We start from the raw sequence: 17,245 nt of genomic DNA on the forward strand, positions 1-17,245 counted from the left end.
GAGGAAAGCCCGTGTTGGGAGGTTACCAGAAAACCCATAGTGAACAAGGGTCAGGTTTCAGCCATTGCCTTCTCCACTGGTAAAGAGTCTCTAGAAATTTAGAGTCGTCCTTCTCTTCCTTGTACAGAGAGGAAAACACCCTCACAAATGGAGATTTCCCTTATAAATGTAAATGTTGCTTACAAAAGGGTAACTTCTACCCAATTTTCAGAGCTTCCCCTATGTCTGCTATTTCAAAAAAAACCAGCTTATGATAATCAATATGCCAAAGAGACACAGTTTGGGGTGACAAATCCTGATTCCCTTAAGTCTTGCCTTTGAAACTACCCCTAGAAGTTTTATAATCCAGAAGCTGACTGCTCCAGCTTACTGAAACACTCTCCTAGTACAGAAAATTGGTAAATTCAGTTAAACTGTTGCGTCTCATTTCAGGAGGTGGTGATGCAGATGGGCTCCCCAAGTTAGGCCTATATTATTCAAGAAACCAGGTATTTAGTAAAAGGAGTTTCTATAGAAATAAAAGAAAAACAAAGGTTAACGTTTGGAGTAAATTAGAAACCAGTTGCTGATTCAGGGGCAGCCAGTCAAAAAGGTTTCTAGATATCAGGGTCCAAGTATCCTTTGCAATTTGGAGGTTTCTGATGATGTAATTGGATGCTCAGCGAAACCTTCTGAGGGGCCGCAAAGCGGCAGGCACAAAGAAAACCTGAAAGAACCACTGAAGAACCATCAATGTTTCAAGCAAGAGTCACACACGTTACAATCAGCCTCATCAGTTCATTCAGCCCCACGTTATTAACTCCTGAATTCATTTTTTCCATCAGTTCTGGAAATTCTTACCCAGTTCATATCTTTATGATCCTAAAGTTATCAGCAACTTGTGTTTGCCAGAGTGCTTTCCATGAATTTCCTTGAAGATGAAGCACTTTTGCAGGAACATTTTTTGCAAACGCATCAGAGTATAATAATAACTATAAATGACAAAAGACTTAAAAATTGTCATGGTTCAAAATTTAATGAGAGTTCATTACAATGCAGTTGACAAGGAAATTGTTCATTTCCATTACGTATAACACTTTAAGATAATAGCTGGAATTATAACTGATTAACATTATACCAGCACATATCAGAATTTTAGGAATTTCACGTAACTTCTGAAACACTTATATACAAATACAAATACAACATAAAGAAGGCTTAGTATTTCTTCACATTTGACAATGCATCTCGTTTAACTTAACATATCAAATAAACCCGATTAGTTTAATATCTCTCTTTTATAAGGAAAAAGAACAAATTTTTTGAGATGTTACAGAGTCCCTTTGGAAAATCTCAAAGTTACTTCCAGGTCAAAAGGACTTCATTTAGAATTTGATTTTCAGAAGTTTGTTAAGAACATCAAAAAGTTTGGACACTTGACTAGATGAGATTCAGGGATCGTTATGAAACAATACTTTGTTATCTATTTAACCAATGTGACAGTAAAAGATTTCAAAGACAAATACAGAAGGTTACATAGTTGTAAGCAAAATTTAGCTCTTTTAATAATGAGAAGATTTAAATTTCTTAAGTAATCAAAGACATGATTAAGACAACATAAAGCTTAGGAAATTATTTTGATAAAACACAGAATCTTTTCTTTCTAAGCAGATTACTTAAAGGGTAAAGAAAAACTTTTCACAGACTCTTATTAAAGCAGACAATAGTCCAATATAACTTTGCCTTTATAGAACTTGTAAGGAAATTAAGTTCCAGTTTTACCTAAGTACACTATTGATATTAAAGCTTAATTTTAAAACCCTTATAATAATTCAATTTTTGCCAGCTTGATTACACAAGGTAACTCTCCAAATGTCTGTATTTAGTTTGTCCTTCATTTTCCTCTTTCCTGTTCTGAAATAACCAGCTTTACTTTAGGAAAAAAATCACTTTCATTTCCCTCAACAAAAATGCACTTTTGTACTTCATGCCTTTTCTAACCAAAAAAAGGAAAAAACAAAAAAAGCCAAACAACCCCCCCACCCCGACACATCCTACCTTCTTTGCATAGAGAGTTATTTCCCTTACTATTTCTAGTAATTTTAATTACATATATTAATTGGAATTCTTAACCCTTAGAAACCTTAATTTCTAGTGAAAACTAAGAAATACACAATGTGAACTTGTTACCGAGGCCAAGCTCGCCCGGCTTGCTGCACAACAGGCCAATAAATCGGGAGATGAGATGCTGACGCAAGGAATACAACTTTATTCAGAAAGCTGGCAGACCGAGAGGATGGCAGACTAAACTCTCAAAATAACCATCTTATCGGGGTTTGGATGCCAGTTTCTTTTATAGCACAGAGAGGGGGAGGAGATGAGGAAGTAAAGTAAAAAGGCCATAAGTTTTGCAAATATCACCTAGAATGGCCAGCGTCGGGGAGGGGATGTGTGAATTTCTTCTTTCTTGCAGCCATCCACAGGTGGACAGAGTCCGGATGTTTCCATGAACAAAGGCACTTTGGTTTAACATTCAGGCTGAGGGGCAGGGTTCCCCGAAGTAGGCCATTATGCATAGACAGTATCTTTTTAGTGAACAAAAGCAGCGGAAAGCAAAGGTTAAAGTAGAAGAAAGGTTAAAGTAGTAGATCCAACATGTAGTCCGATTTGGCTCTTCCCTGTTACAAACTGTATATTACACCAACATTCTGAAGACTGGCAAATTTATGAATATATTTAATAATTTATAGAAGCATGTGCCCTTTTTAAATATTACAGTCTTTCAATGTGGCCAAGACATGTTTAATAACAAACCCGAATATCTTTAGTTCCTCTGTAATAAGAAGACAAATGTAGATAAACCTATGTTCAGTAATTAATGTTCAATATATAATCTTATTTAGAAATGATCTAGATAGTCAATGAATTTCCATTATTTAACTTAACAAAACTAACCGTGGAAGTTACCAAAAGGTTTGGGAAACTGTTTTTAAGTAGACACAACATAAAACATAATTGTAGGTGAAAAGTTCACCTTAAAATTCTTATCCCAGTTGCATCCATCTAAATCACTTGTTCTTAACAATTGTGTTTAGACTACACTTGAAAACTTCATGAGACATTAGATGAAGTTAGCCGTCATGTCAAGCTATTTTTCTTCCTGACAGATTTTATAACAGAGGTAACAAATTTTAATAGCAAACCCAGATTGAATAACTCTGAAGACATGCCTATTTCAATTAAATAAACAAACTTCAACTAGCTTTTATACCAAAGATTGTCCCAGATCACATGAACTTGAGAAACATTTGGATTAATTTCATATTTCTGAGAGTTTTAGAATACCCAATCCTTGCAAGTGCTTGTCCTTCAACTCAACTAAACAGAGCTCTTTTACAAATTAATTTTGGCAATACTATCCAGAAGTAGAAAAATAAGACAAATACAACATACATATATAGACACACATAAACATACTGACAGATGCAAACAGAGACATAACTATTGTTTCTAAAATTTTAGTTATGAGTCAAGTACAATAGTACAATGTTTATAAAAGAACAGTTGGATCCAAATTTTGTTTTGGCAGTTGAAATAAGTTAAATTCACCTACTTATATGGCTAAAGCTTTTTACTAATATTTATGAAGAGGACATTTAAAATTTTTTATTAGGCCAATTTCCAAATAGTTCATTTTTCTCTTTTTAATGAGAAACATCTCCCTAAAGTTTGTATTTCAAAGAATGGCTCTTGGGTCCTAGAGAAGATGGGAGTAGAAAATCTACATCACAAAGACATAACTGTTTAGGGATATATTTGTGTATTATCAGAGATCTAGAGTGATTACTATTGAAATGTTTTCTTCTTAAGTGCAGAACAGTTCTATTTCCAATGTCCTAATCTTTGGCAATACCTGTAAGCATTTTGAGATGAATTGGCAAGGTTTCGAGATTGGTAAGGATAGGTGGATGTTGAATTGCTCCTAGAGCTGCAATTCTGGTTTTGTAGAGATTTGCAAGACAAAAGCATTTGTTTCCAAATCCTCAAAGCATTGAGTTGTAGACTAAATGATATCAAAAAGCTGATCAGCCCATATAACTATATTCTCTTTAATCTTTACATTTTTAGTTTATTTCTTTATCAAATCAGGGAGATTTCTAACTAAGATGTAAATCAAAAGATTTCTATGTTCTGGAACTTCAGAGTCTGATGTAGTATACCTTTCAAAAATCTGTATGAAGCATTCAACAAAGGCTTTCTTTCTAAGTGCACAAATCAAAGTGGGACCAATTCTCTTTAGAGGGAAAAACCTCTACTATTGTTTTTGTCAACCCCTGAATATCAGCCTTCAGCTGATATTTTTAGGAAGGCCTAGGAAAAATTCCAGTCATCTGTGTTCTCTGGGGGGGGGGGGGGGGCCCAGGGGGCTGTTTGGCTTATCTGATGAAGTATAGTATCATGGGAGGAAAGATCAGCCTTTAGCAGCCAATCAAGGTCCCTATGAGTGGGAGCTGTGAATTACCAAGAATTTTTTAACACCTCTCTAAATTTTGTAGAATCTTCTAAAAGTGGAGGCAAAAAGAGCTTTGTAATTTCATCTTTTTAAGGCAGTCCCTAAGACTAACCACCATACTCTTTCGTGGCCTTTTTTCAACTTTGTCTTCCCATATAGGAACCAATGAAACAATTGTTTTAGATGAAAACACTCTAAGTGTTTTCTCAAAGATAGAAGGTTTTCTAACTCACAGGATCCATCATCTGGCCATTGACCACCAGGATCTTATATTCATCTCAATGGTCACTCAAACCACTACAGCTTTTTAGGACTTAAACATGGACACAAGAGGCATCCCAAAAGAGAGCGCAAAAGATGCGGTCCTCACAAGATCCAGAAAGTTTACACCCCAAGTTTGCCCAAGAAAGCAAAGATCTTTGTTGCCACAGGTGGTAAGAATGGTGTGGTGAAAACAGTGTCTCTGGTTTCCCACAAAAATGTGAGACACCTTCAGTCACAGGCCCTATACTCTGTGACACTGGGCAGATTCTGCTGGAAAGGGACATTTCCGGCAGTACAGAGACAGTGAGAGAACAGAGATCCCTTAGGTACCAGGACTTCTGACAAACTCCCCAGAGAGCACACGAGGTGGGACGAAGAGATCGCTGCTCCTCAGATCCTCAGCCTGTCTGACTGTCTGCCAGATGCTTCCATACATGCATCCTTCAGCTGGCAGAGACCAGACAGACTATTCTCACTGATCACAAAGCCACACTCTGAAGATATAGAATGAGATGAAAGGAAAACCCCATTACACCTATGATTCCCCTCCTTACGACAAATGACACAAAAGGCAAAGACAAAAGAAAACAATGACCATCTCTGGGAGAAAAGGGATCAATAGAAAACAAGAGCATTCGGAACAAATTTTTAGCAAAGTTACTGTATACCCAAGGAACTAATTCACACAAATATTGTCTCTTGATGGTTTAAATTTGGGATGAAAGGAACAAGAAAATTTTACCTTCTTCTTGAAACTCAGCAGGACCCTGTGGGCCTCCTGGGCACACAAGTCTTTCCTTGTCCCCCGTTTCTTATTTGTAGGAAATGGGCTTCATTCAGCCTCCATGACCTTCCCTGCGTTCCAAAGGGCAGGTTCAAACAGTTGCTAATTAGGGAAGGGATGGGGTGCAGAGACAAGGGAGGAGCAGTTAAGAAACAATAATGCCAACTTGGGGCAGGGTCCTGGTTCCTCCTCTAGGAATAGACATAAAAATATCCCTGAGCTCTTCCACAGAACTAAAAACCCCACCCAATGGAAGATGTTAGCTACCTGATGAAGCATTTTTCATTCCAGAGAGAAGGTCATAGTTTGATAAACCCAAGAACAACAAAAGCCCATCATGAAACCACTTGATGCCAGATGACCTCTGGATTGAAGGAATGCAGGCACTGCAGACACCCTAACCCTTACCAGCAACCCTGCCCCTTGATTCTAAAACTCCTCACAAGCCCCCTCAGGTTGGGACACACAGTTTTCAGGGCATTGGCCTGCTATGGCCCCCTCTGCCTGGGAAAGCAGTAAAGTTATTCTTCTCTACCTCACCCAAAACTCTGTCTCTGAGATCCAATTTGGTGCCAGTGTACAGAGGACGAATTTCGGCTACACTGTCTTGACTGGGCACTACAGAGTGAGATCGAGGAGATCTGACTTTGGTAAGAATTCTTACCCTTCGTTGGCTTCTGCCAGCTTTCTAGGATCTTGGCTGTGGTCTTCAGAGAGAACATGGTGTCTCAGAAAGTCCCTTCATATGTTGCCAAACTGTAGGAGAGAAAAAATAATTTGTCCTCTACTTTTCTAGTTTCTTGGCTGAGATACCCCTATAATAAAAAGACAGATTAACAGTAAAAACGAAGCAAACATAAGTTTAATAACATGTATACCTACTGTAAACACAGGAGAGACCCAAGAAAAATAACTTCCTGAAATGGCCCAAGTCATCACCTTAAATATCATCTACAACTAAAGACAAAAGATGTTGGGGGACCCAGGGGGGGAGAGGAGAGGAAGCCAGTTATGAAAGGTTACCTGGAAAAGCATAGTAAACTAGGGTAAAGTTGTCACGCAGATTTAAGTCATTGCCTGCTCCATTGATCGAACGTTTCTAGAGTCATCCTTTTCTTCCTGGTTCAGAGAGGGAAATACCTCACAAATGGAGATTTCCCTTAAAGATGAAAATGTCTCTTACAAAAGGGTAACTTCTACTCAGTTTTCAGAACTTCAACTGTGTGCTGTTACTTAAAAACAACCAGGTTAGAATAATCAATATGCAAAAGAGGCATATTTTGTGGTGACAAATTCTGCTTCCCTTCAACCCAAACAGGACTCTTAGGGAATAGCCTGGTGAGTTAAATGATTGATTCCTCAGTTCTTTGCTTCTTAAAAATATGCGTAGAATGACAATCTCAGTCTCCTCTCTCTCTCTCCCTCCCTCCCATCTTGGGCTTTAGCTTTCACTAAAGTTTCTGAAATTTAAATATAAAATACTTAAAATTTATTATAATACATTTATTTATTATAACACATTTATTAAAATGTGTTATCATGCGGATAGGCTCCTAATGCAACTAACAAAACATCAGTCACTGGTCAAATCTTACACAGTGCACAAATTTAATAGTTAATATTCCTCTGATTTCTAGCTGTCAAACACACAAAATACGAAGTAAGTTTTTTTTCCTAAGTTTATATCAAAGTACAAGGAGAAATGTAAAACTTAGCTAAGTCACCTTTTTATTCTATCTCTTACTATAAAAAAAATACATCATACACAAAGAAGTTTGTGTGTGTGAACATGTCTGTCATCTACGGATGAGTAACGAATCACCCCAAAACTTACTAGCGTAAAACTATGATTATTTATTATTTCTCATGACTCTAGGTCTTCTGATGATCCCACCTAGATTCACATAAACAGCTGTCTTCAGCTGAAGGGTTATTATGGGCTGGACTCAGCTGGGATAGCTGGTACAGGTGGGCCCTTCACTCCATGTGATTTCTTATGCTTCAGGAAGCTAGTCCAAGCCTCTTCAAGTGGTAGCAGCAATATTCCAAAAGAACAAGCTCCAATGTGTACATTTATATCAATCTTCTGCTTGCCATGTGTTTGCTGATGTCCCATTGGCCAAAGCAAAATCACCTGGCCAAGCCCAGTGTCAAAATGTGAGGGGGCAATCAACACATGACAGTATGGCTACCAGGAGGCATTGTTCATTGAGGGCCACTTGGGTGACCACGTGCTATAGTGGGAAAAAAATTACTACTTTGAAATAAACAACTTGTGTGTTTAGACAGAATTATTCTAGAGAGTATAACCAGATTATCTGAATGCTTTTATAGTGGGGCAGATTTCATTCAGGTCAGGAAAAAACCCTATTTTGCTACTTTATAATGATATTTATAATAAAAATAAGTAGCAAGAGCTTTACAAAGGAAACAGAGTACCTTTATTTAGAAGGAGGAGAGTATAAATATTACTGAGCACTCACTATGTACTTGGTACTTCATCAGGTGACCTATATTTGTTCTCATTTAATTTAATCTGACGAAAAAATAATTTTGTTAGAGTTAATGCAAAATATAATCCTGAATGCTCACTTATTAAATATTGTGCTTAACTATTTCATCATTTTGACTAATATTCTGAAGACATAATTTCTACATAAAACTAACAGTTTTATTAACAGTCTTTGGGACATTCACGTTTTTGCCTTATAAATCAGTTAGGATTGGTTCACTTTTGAGTAACAAAGACCAGAAATAACAGTGGCTTAAACAAGACAGGGGTTAATCCCTTTCTCACAGAGAAATCTGGACATAGGAGGTGCAGGGTTGAGCTTTCCTGCTCTGAAGCTTCAGGTACCCAGGCTCTTTCCAGCTTATCACTCCCATATTTACAGTATATCTTTGGACACATGACCACACTTTGCTCCAAGGGAAGCTGGGAAATGCTGTCCTAGGCTTTTTTCCTTTGTGCTTATTCACTCTGACTAAAGTCAAAGCAGAATGGATATCAGGAGTCAAAGGCAGTCTTGGCTTCACCTTATATGCATGGCATGCTCTATCCCTGGGGTCAGAGATATAATCCTTAATGGTACACTTAGAACAGACGATTTCTCTGAGTAATGCTAATTTACCTATAAGAGGATAAGCACACTTATCCTGAACACCATATTCTAACCATCACCTTCCATGATTTGGAGCAAGTTGATGCATTTGTAACTACAGAACTAGCTGCATGCTGAACTGTTAAAATAAGCAGTCACTGTGACTCATTGAAATTCACATGAAGAGGCAAGAATGTGGCAGGTGGAAAGTCAGTCTGTCAAACAGTATCTCAGGGGATGAGAATGCATTAAGAAAATGGGGGAAGGTGAGTAATCAGCAGGGGAAGTTGGCTTGTAAAGAAAGGGCTACCTTAAATTTGTGCATTATGAAGGAGATAGTTTTTAAAAAAAAGAAAGAGGAAATTTTCTAGTAAATTAAAACTAAGGGAAAATGTTATTACTCTACCTTTGAGGTAAAGCTGATTCATTGGTAAATTACTGCATTATTTATTACGTTTTCTCACTGCTTTTCCTATGTATTTCTTCGGAAACTCGTACTAACTTGTACACGTTGGGTTCCCCTTGACACTAATCCAGGTCCAGCTCAGCGACAGCATTCTTTCTAGGCATCCAGGATATACCCATGCCACCAAAGGAGAGCGGCTGGCACTGACCCAGGCCACTCAAGGGCTTACCTCAGGGAGGGAAGCCAGAGATTCTGAGGGTTAAGACAGACCGTCTCTTCAAGGAGTATCAGCCACAAATTACAGCTGTAGCATTTTCCCAATTCATCTTAGCTATTTCTAGACTTTCTTAGGTAAATTTGATTTATTCAATACACTTTATTGGATCAAAATAGTTTTACCATGGGAACTGATTTACTCAAACTTTATCCATAGCATTATGAATACTGAATACTGGTCTCTGTCTAAATAACATCACTTGGCCAGTTAGCGACATAGCTGCACCCCTGAATAAAGGAAATTTAGCTGCTGACTCCTGACCCATGCAATGACTGATTCTAAAGAAAACGCTTAGTTCCTACACTAATTCTCAGTTCTTCTGCCAACTACAATGACTGAAACTCTTGTACATTTATCCAAAGCAGCCCTGCCACACTCCCTGCTACGCTGATCGTTACAAATTAGAGATCCGCAGCTTCTCTGTGGGCATCCTGTTGGAATATATAGATTTCCTATTGAGCTGCTAGGGCTTCACTTCAGGTTTGCAGGAGCCAATTGAAGCAGATTGGAGCAATCCTGCTGCATTGTCCGCGTTGGAGCTGTCTTATCAGAATGAATACGAAGAGGAGGAAGGCACACCCTCTGTCACACAGAGTGAACAGTTTGACCTGGCAGAAAGCCTGCAGGCGGGGGAGGTTACTATGTTACCTTCCCATCCTAACTCCGACTCTTCTCATCTATAGAATTGGGGGATAACACCTAACTTTCATGGTAACATGAATTAGAGATAATACATGTGAAATACCTACCATACTATCTGAGATGCAATCCTTCTCAGTTTTTATTATTATCATAAAAACCGAAAGAAACTTGGTTTAGAAAATGTAGCAAATCAAGTATTTTTCTTTAACACTAATATTCAAAATTGAGTCCTGTTAAGACCTTTAATGATTCTAATATTATTGTGCCCTCTTGTCTAACTAAAAGTAACAAGAATAATTAACACCAAGATGAGTTTTAGGAAATATAATGAATTTCTGGTTTTTCCATTAGGATGACTTTTTTCTTTTCAAGAAATGTCAATATTCAAAATCTTTTGCCCGAAACACATTTTTAATTTGCCTTAGGATAATCCAGCACTATTGAAAATATACTTTAATCACGTTAACTCAGAAATGTCCATTCTTCTCTGATCTTTTTGCTAATGATTTCAAAAAGAGCCTTGAGATCTTTACTAATAAGAAAAACTGAGATATTGGCTAAGTAGAAAACAAAATGTAAATGTCTATATTGAATATATTGGGTGACCCTCTTGGAGCCCTGAGGCAAATGCTAACTTTTTATAACATGAATATTAAATCAAAATGTGTCTAAAAGCAGAATGGCATAGCGTAAAGGGGCCAGGCTTAGAAGCGGAGGACCCGTGTAGGATTTATTTGTTCATTCAAAACACATTTATGAAGTCTTACCTTATGCCAAACAATATAAATATTGTGGTGAGCATGACTGTATTTCCTGCCTTTATGCAGTTGTCCTGTGGAGAAGATAGGCAGTATAAACATAATTATGAAGAGTTAAAAAAGAAAAATAAGATGTACTGTGGTCTCATGATAGATAAACCAAAACAATTGTAAGAAATCAAGGACATGTTTTGAAGAAGTGCCTTCTAAACTAAGACCTCAGTGTTCAGAAATGCTAAAGTATGGGGTAAGGGAGGGGGCGGTAGATGCGACAGAATGGGGAAGTAAATGTTTCTTCTATGGAAGGGTGTTTCATAAGGAAGTGACATGAATATGTTGGCTTTTTGAACCATGTTTCTAGCTACAGCGTGGAGCATAGGTCAAGGGGCAGCAGGGACGGATATATGAAGATCCATTAGAGCCCCTTGCAATGGGACAGGTAGGGTATAAGCCAGGTGACAGGCGTGGAGATGAAGAGAGATAGGCGGCTTTGCAAGACTAGAATTGACAGCTTTATAAACAAGGGCTTGATATTTCATCCATTAAGATGGAGAGAGAGAACAACAGCCAAATAGGATGTCCAGATCCAAGACTGAGGAGCTGAGTAATAAAGATACAATTTACTCACCCAGACAACACAGAAGAATAGAAAGTTTGGGGTTGAAGATTATCATAGACCTTAAAAATACCCAAAGGAAGATGTCTGGTAGGCAGGTATACGAGTTTGGATTTCTGTTCAGGAGTCTGGGCTGAGAAAAAGTCTTAAAAAGTGCTTAACAAAATACATAGCACATAGTAAACATTCAATAAGAGTCAGCTATATTTGTTAGTAATAGTATTATGAGTAATATCGTATCAGTGCTGAGAAATGTAACCATTACCAACACAGAAAGGACTCTAAGAGAACTAAAGCCAATCAGACATTAAAAAGTCATTTTATTCATTCTGAAATGGTGGTAAATTTACACCCAATGAAAATATAAACATAATCCAATTTTGTAATAAAGAAAAATCCTATACTCTTATGCCTCGTGAGGAAGCATCCTGGTCAAGCTTTCCATTAATTGCTTAACCTCTGGTAACATACATTTCTCTCCTGTAATTAATGAATTGTTTTTCAGAGTTTTCCAGACTTTAGCTTAAATTTTTTTCAGTACTAGAGAGTGATGTCATCAACATGGCAGAACAAGAGTTTCCTGCCATCTTCCCCTCGAAGAACACTGATTTAGACACTCACCCTAAGACAAGAGAGCCTTTGTGGAAGTCCAGGAGTCCAACACAGAAATTCCAGCACACTGTTAGAGAAAAATAAATCCAAAATTAGATGCCCTGAGGAGGGTAAGAGGACCAGTTTCACTTTACGCTCCCTCAAGCAGCATTATCCTGACACCAAAGCCAGATAAGGACACTACCAAAAAGAAGGAAACTAGAGGCAATTATCCCTAGTAAATATAGATTAAAAAATTTCAACAAAATTCTAGCAAACAGAACTCAACAGCACATTAAAAGGATCATATGCCATGATCAAGTGGGATTTATCCCTGAGATACAAGGATAGTTCAACATCTACATATTAATCAATGTAATATACCACATTAATAAGTGAAAGATACAAATGATATGATCATCTCCTTATATGCAGAAAAATAATTTATAAAATTCAACATCCTTTCATGATAAATATTCTCAACAAATTGGGTTGAAGGAATATACCTTAACATAATAAAGGCCATGTATGAAAATCTCACAGCTAACAACATACTCAGTGGTTAAAATTGAAATCTTTTCCTCTAAGATCAGGAACAAGACAAGGAAGCCCACTCTCACCACTCCTATTTAACATAGTACTGGAAGCTCTGGGCAGAGCAATTAGTCAAAAAAAAAAAGACATCCAAATTAGAATGGAAGAAGTAAAATTGTCTCTGTTTGCAGATGATATCACTTATATGTAGAAAATTCTAAAGATTCCTCCAAACAACTGTTGGAACTAATACTGGCATACTTGGGAGATATTGTGGGTTCAGTTCCAGACAACTGCAATAAAGTGAATATCCAATGAAACAAGTAACACAATTTTGGAGGGTTCCCAGTGCATGTAAATGGTATGTTTATGCTACAATGTACTCTATTAAGTGTGCAATGGCATTACATTTAAAAAAACAATGAAACGTTAAAAACAGCATGGATATGAAATGTACAGTGTGAGGAATATAGTCATTAACTACATAATATCTATTGTATGGTGACATATTGTAACTAGACTTATCATGAAGATCAGTTTGAAATGTATAGAAATATTGAATAACTATGTTGTGTAACAGGAACTAACATAGTGTTGCAGGTCAATTATATTTCCAAAACAAACAAAATCATAGAAAATGAGATCAGATTTGTGGTACCAGAGGTGTAGGTCAAGGGCAGTAATTAGGTGAAGGGGGGGGTCAAAAGATACAAGCTTCCAGTTATAAGATAAATAAGCACTAGGAATATAATGTACAACATGATAAATATAATTAACACTGTGGTATGTTGTATATGAAAATAAAATTTTTTTCTATTTCTTTAATTTTTTTTTAATTAATTAATTTATTTATTTATTTTTGGCTGTGTTGGGTCTTCGTTTCTGTGCGAGGGCTTTCTCTAGTTGCGGCAAGCGGGGGCCACTCTTCATCGCGGTGCGCGGGCCTCTCACTGTCGCGGCCTCTCATTGCAGAGCACAGGCTCCAGACGCGCAGGCTCAGTAGTTGTGGCTCACGGGCCCAGTTGCTCCGCGGCATGTGGGATCCTCCCAGACCAGGGCTTGAACCCGTGTCCCCTGCATCGGCAGGCAGACTCTCAACCACTGCGCCACCAGGGAAGCCCTATTTCTTTAATTTTGTACCTATATGAGATGAAGGATGCTCACTAAACTTGTGATAATCCCTTCATGACGTATGTTAATCAAATCATTACGCTGTGTACCTTAAACTTATGCAGTGCTGTATGTCAATTATTGTATCAAGAAAACTGGAAGAAAAAAACATTAATTTTAAAATAATGCTCTTGGGGGCTTCCCTGGTGGCGCAGTGGTTGAGAATCTGCCTGCTAATGCAGGGGACAGGGGTTCGAGCCCTGGTCTGGGAAGATCCCACATGCCGCGGAGCAACTAGGCCCGTGAGCCACAATTACTGAGCCTGCGCGTCTGGAGCCTGTGCTCCGCAACAAGAGAGGCCGCGACAGTGAGAGGCCCGCGCACCGCGATGAAGAGTGGCCCCCGCTTGCCGCAACTAGAGAAAGCCCTCGCACAGAAACGAAGACCCAACACAGCCAAAAATAAATAAATAAATTAATAAATTAAAAAAAAAAAACAAAAAAAAACCTCATAGCTAACATCTTAAAATAATAATAATAATAATAATAATGCTCTTGGAAAAATGGCCCTGATAGCCTTGCTTGATGCAGATGTTGGCAAGGATGTGCACTGTTGGTGGGACTGTAAACTGGTACAGCCATTATGGAAAACATTATGGAGGTTCCTCAAAAAATTAGAAAAAGAACTGCCATGTGATCTAGCAATCCTTCTGGATGTATTTTTGAAAGAAATGAAGTCAGTATCTTGAAAAGATATCTGCACTCTCATGTTAGTTGCAGCATTATTCACGAAATAGCCAAGACATGGAAGCAAACTAAATGCCCCCTGATGGATTAATGGATACAGAAAATGTGATATATATATATGTATAATATTAATAATAATAATATTGGAAATGTGATATTATATAATATATATACACACAACAGGATATTACTCCATTAAATTAAATCCTGCCATTTGCGACAACATGGATGGACCTAGCAGATATTATTCTTAGTGAAATAAGTTAAACAGAGAAAGACGAATACTGTATGATCTCATATGTGCAATCTAAGAACATTGAACTCATAGAAACAGAGAGTAGAATGGTGGTTTCCAAGGGCTGGGGGCAAGGGTAGGGAAATAGGGACATGTTGGCCCCAAAGTAAAAATTTCCAGTTATAAGATGAATATATTCTGGGGATCTAATGTACAGCAATGGTGACTTTAGTTAACAATACTCTATGATAAGGAAACTTCTTATTGTGCTTCACTTTACTGAACTTCACAGATACTAAATTTTTTTACAAATTGATGGTTTGTGGCAATCCTGCATTTTTAGATACTGGTTAGCATTTTGTTTTTTTAGGCATAATGCTATTGCACATTTAATAGACTACAGTGTAGTGCAAACATAACTTTTTTGTGCACTGGGAAACCAAAAAATTCATGAGACTCACTTTACTGACATACTTGCTTTATTGCATGGATCTGTAACCAGACTTGCAGTATCTCTGAGGTATGCCTGTACGTACTTGAAAGCTGCTATGAGAGTAGATCTTAAATGTTCACCACACACACACGGTAATTATGTGAGGTGATAGATTCGTTAACTCACTTATCGCAATAGTCCCTTTGCAGTAAATACGTGTATCAAATCATCACATTGTACACTTTAAATTTACACAGTTATATGTCAATTATATCTCAATAAAGCTGAAAGAAAATAAAACTTAAAAAATCTCTTCCATTAATGACAGCCATAAGATGACCAAAAAAAATCTTAATCACCTGAAAGGGATAGAATCAATCTAACACTTGGAAATGTTGGTTACTCTAGCCAGGGTTAAATCATGTACACTTTTCTAAAGTCAGTGATCAAAAAAAGTCTCTCCATCCTTTCAGACACTGAGGATAAGGTGGGATGCATCTAAAACACTGACATGAGTTGACATGAAGGATTTCAGCTTGCAAATGTTTTTCTGCTGTTGGAATTTGTGTTTATTTTCCTTCTCCAATAATCTTGTTAAGAGTGCTAGCAAGAAGATTGATAGATCACACCAGCTCCATATTTCGGACATTACCCAAAGTGCCAAGAGAAGAGATATAGACCAGCAGAGACAACAATCCTGGAACTAATGACTCAGGTGAAGTACATTGACGTGGCAGTTACATTGTTATCAGATCACTTAGAAAAAGTGATACTGTGGGCATCTACCATTTGTTTTCTCCACAAAATAAGACCCTCGGCAGAAAATTCTGAACTGGAGGATAGACCATATTAGTAGTTCAATGTAGAATGTCTTACCCTCCTATATAGTAACATCAAGGATTTATTTTTAGTCAGCAATTATAATGGATGATCTTATTTTCATTATCCGTCAACTCTATTATAACTAACTCACAAAAATCATACCCTAGTATTTGGTAAAAACTCGGCATTTTCAAATGCTTTATTACAAAATTCAGTATTTGATATGCATTTTAAAAATTGGTTTTGCCTTAATACCACAAATTTCTTGCAAAGGGACTCAATATCCCTTGTAAAATATTTGAACTATTGGGAACACTGTAGTATAACTTGGGGTTTTTTTGCCAAATAGTATCCATTCCTCTTTATATGATAATAATTTGCTGATTTTCATTGGAAAACCTACTAATGTCCATCATTAGTCCACATGGATTGCACAAGGCTGCCCACACCCTAAACCCCAGTTACAGGAGTAAATATATGACCCAGACTTGGACAAGGAAAGCATAACATTTCCCTTGGACAATGATAGCTTAAGAATGGCCACATGACAGAGTCAACAGAATTAGTACTGGGACGTGGGGGGGGATCTGCTGAAAAAAAATAAGCAAGTTTTCTTTTACGTTTGTCCTCAGAGCACAGAAACCTGATACTGATGGCAGCCAGGTTACCACCACGTAAAGAGAAATATGGTCCCGATGGCGTCGCTAATCATGCCACCCCTGGACCTTTTAGTCACATAAGCCAGTATTTTACTACTGTTCTTTCTGCTTAAGCCAGTTTAAGTGCTTTCATCTCCTGTAACTAAAAAGAACCCTAACCAATACTGTGTAATTTAATCTTAAGAGAGACATGAGTTAATTTTAGAGAGCTGAGCATAAGCAAATTCAATAACATGTTCCTTTGCTGTAAAAACACATACACACCATCTATTTACAGTACATATACTCATAATTTTGTACATATTTCTGTGAAAATCAGTGACAGATAGATAATAGAGAGATAGGTAATAGAAGATAGATGATAGATAGATAAACAGATAGATAGGTAGACAGATAGATAGGTAGATAGATATTGATAGAGACAGCTAGATCAATTATTCACTGACTAGCTGCCTGGACTGCCTCATATGTGGCAATCCTGATTTCTTCTGGATTTTGAAAAGTCTGATTTCTAACCTTAGCTCTACCACTGCTAAGCCTCAGTTTTCTCATATGTGAAATAAATGTGACAAAAATAGAACCTACCTCCTAAGCTTTCACGAGTTTACGTAAAATAGTGCTTGTAAAACTCTATCTAAAGTGGGTTTTCAGTAAACATTAGCTTTTAGGCATTACTTACTCATAGATGACTCTGAGGTAAAGAATACATTTATTTTCACTGGAGCTAAAGAAAAATAGAAAGTCATAAACAGGCAAATTTCAGTTAGATTTCTGG

The 17,245-nt window shown here is 37.4% G+C and overlaps 1 protein-coding gene across 1 annotated transcript in view; it reads right to left on the bottom strand.

Annotated features, from left to right (window-relative positions):
* Positions 1–989: 989 nt before the first annotated feature.
* Positions 990–17,245, bottom strand: part of LOC309660803 (uncharacterized protein) — a 576,745-nt gene continuing 560,489 nt past the window's right edge. Inside the window, exons 8-12 of the mRNA XM_082461931.1 lie at positions 11,962–12,019; positions 10,734–10,798; positions 8,024–8,076; positions 6,205–6,296; positions 990–5,642 (exon numbers count right to left, since the gene is read on the bottom strand). Of these exons, the coding sequence (XP_082318057.1) occupies positions 10,786–10,798; positions 11,962–12,019 (71 nt within the window). The 3' untranslated portion in view covers positions 990–5,642; positions 6,205–6,296; positions 8,024–8,076; positions 10,734–10,785. The remainder of the gene's footprint in view (positions 5,643–6,204; positions 6,297–8,023; positions 8,077–10,733; positions 10,799–11,961; positions 12,020–17,245) is intronic.

The sequence above is a fragment of the Balaenoptera physalus genome (assembly GCF_965194825.1).
Source record: "Balaenoptera physalus genome assembly, chromosome: 5".
NCBI lineage: Eukaryota > Metazoa > Chordata > Mammalia > Artiodactyla > Balaenopteridae > Balaenoptera > Balaenoptera physalus.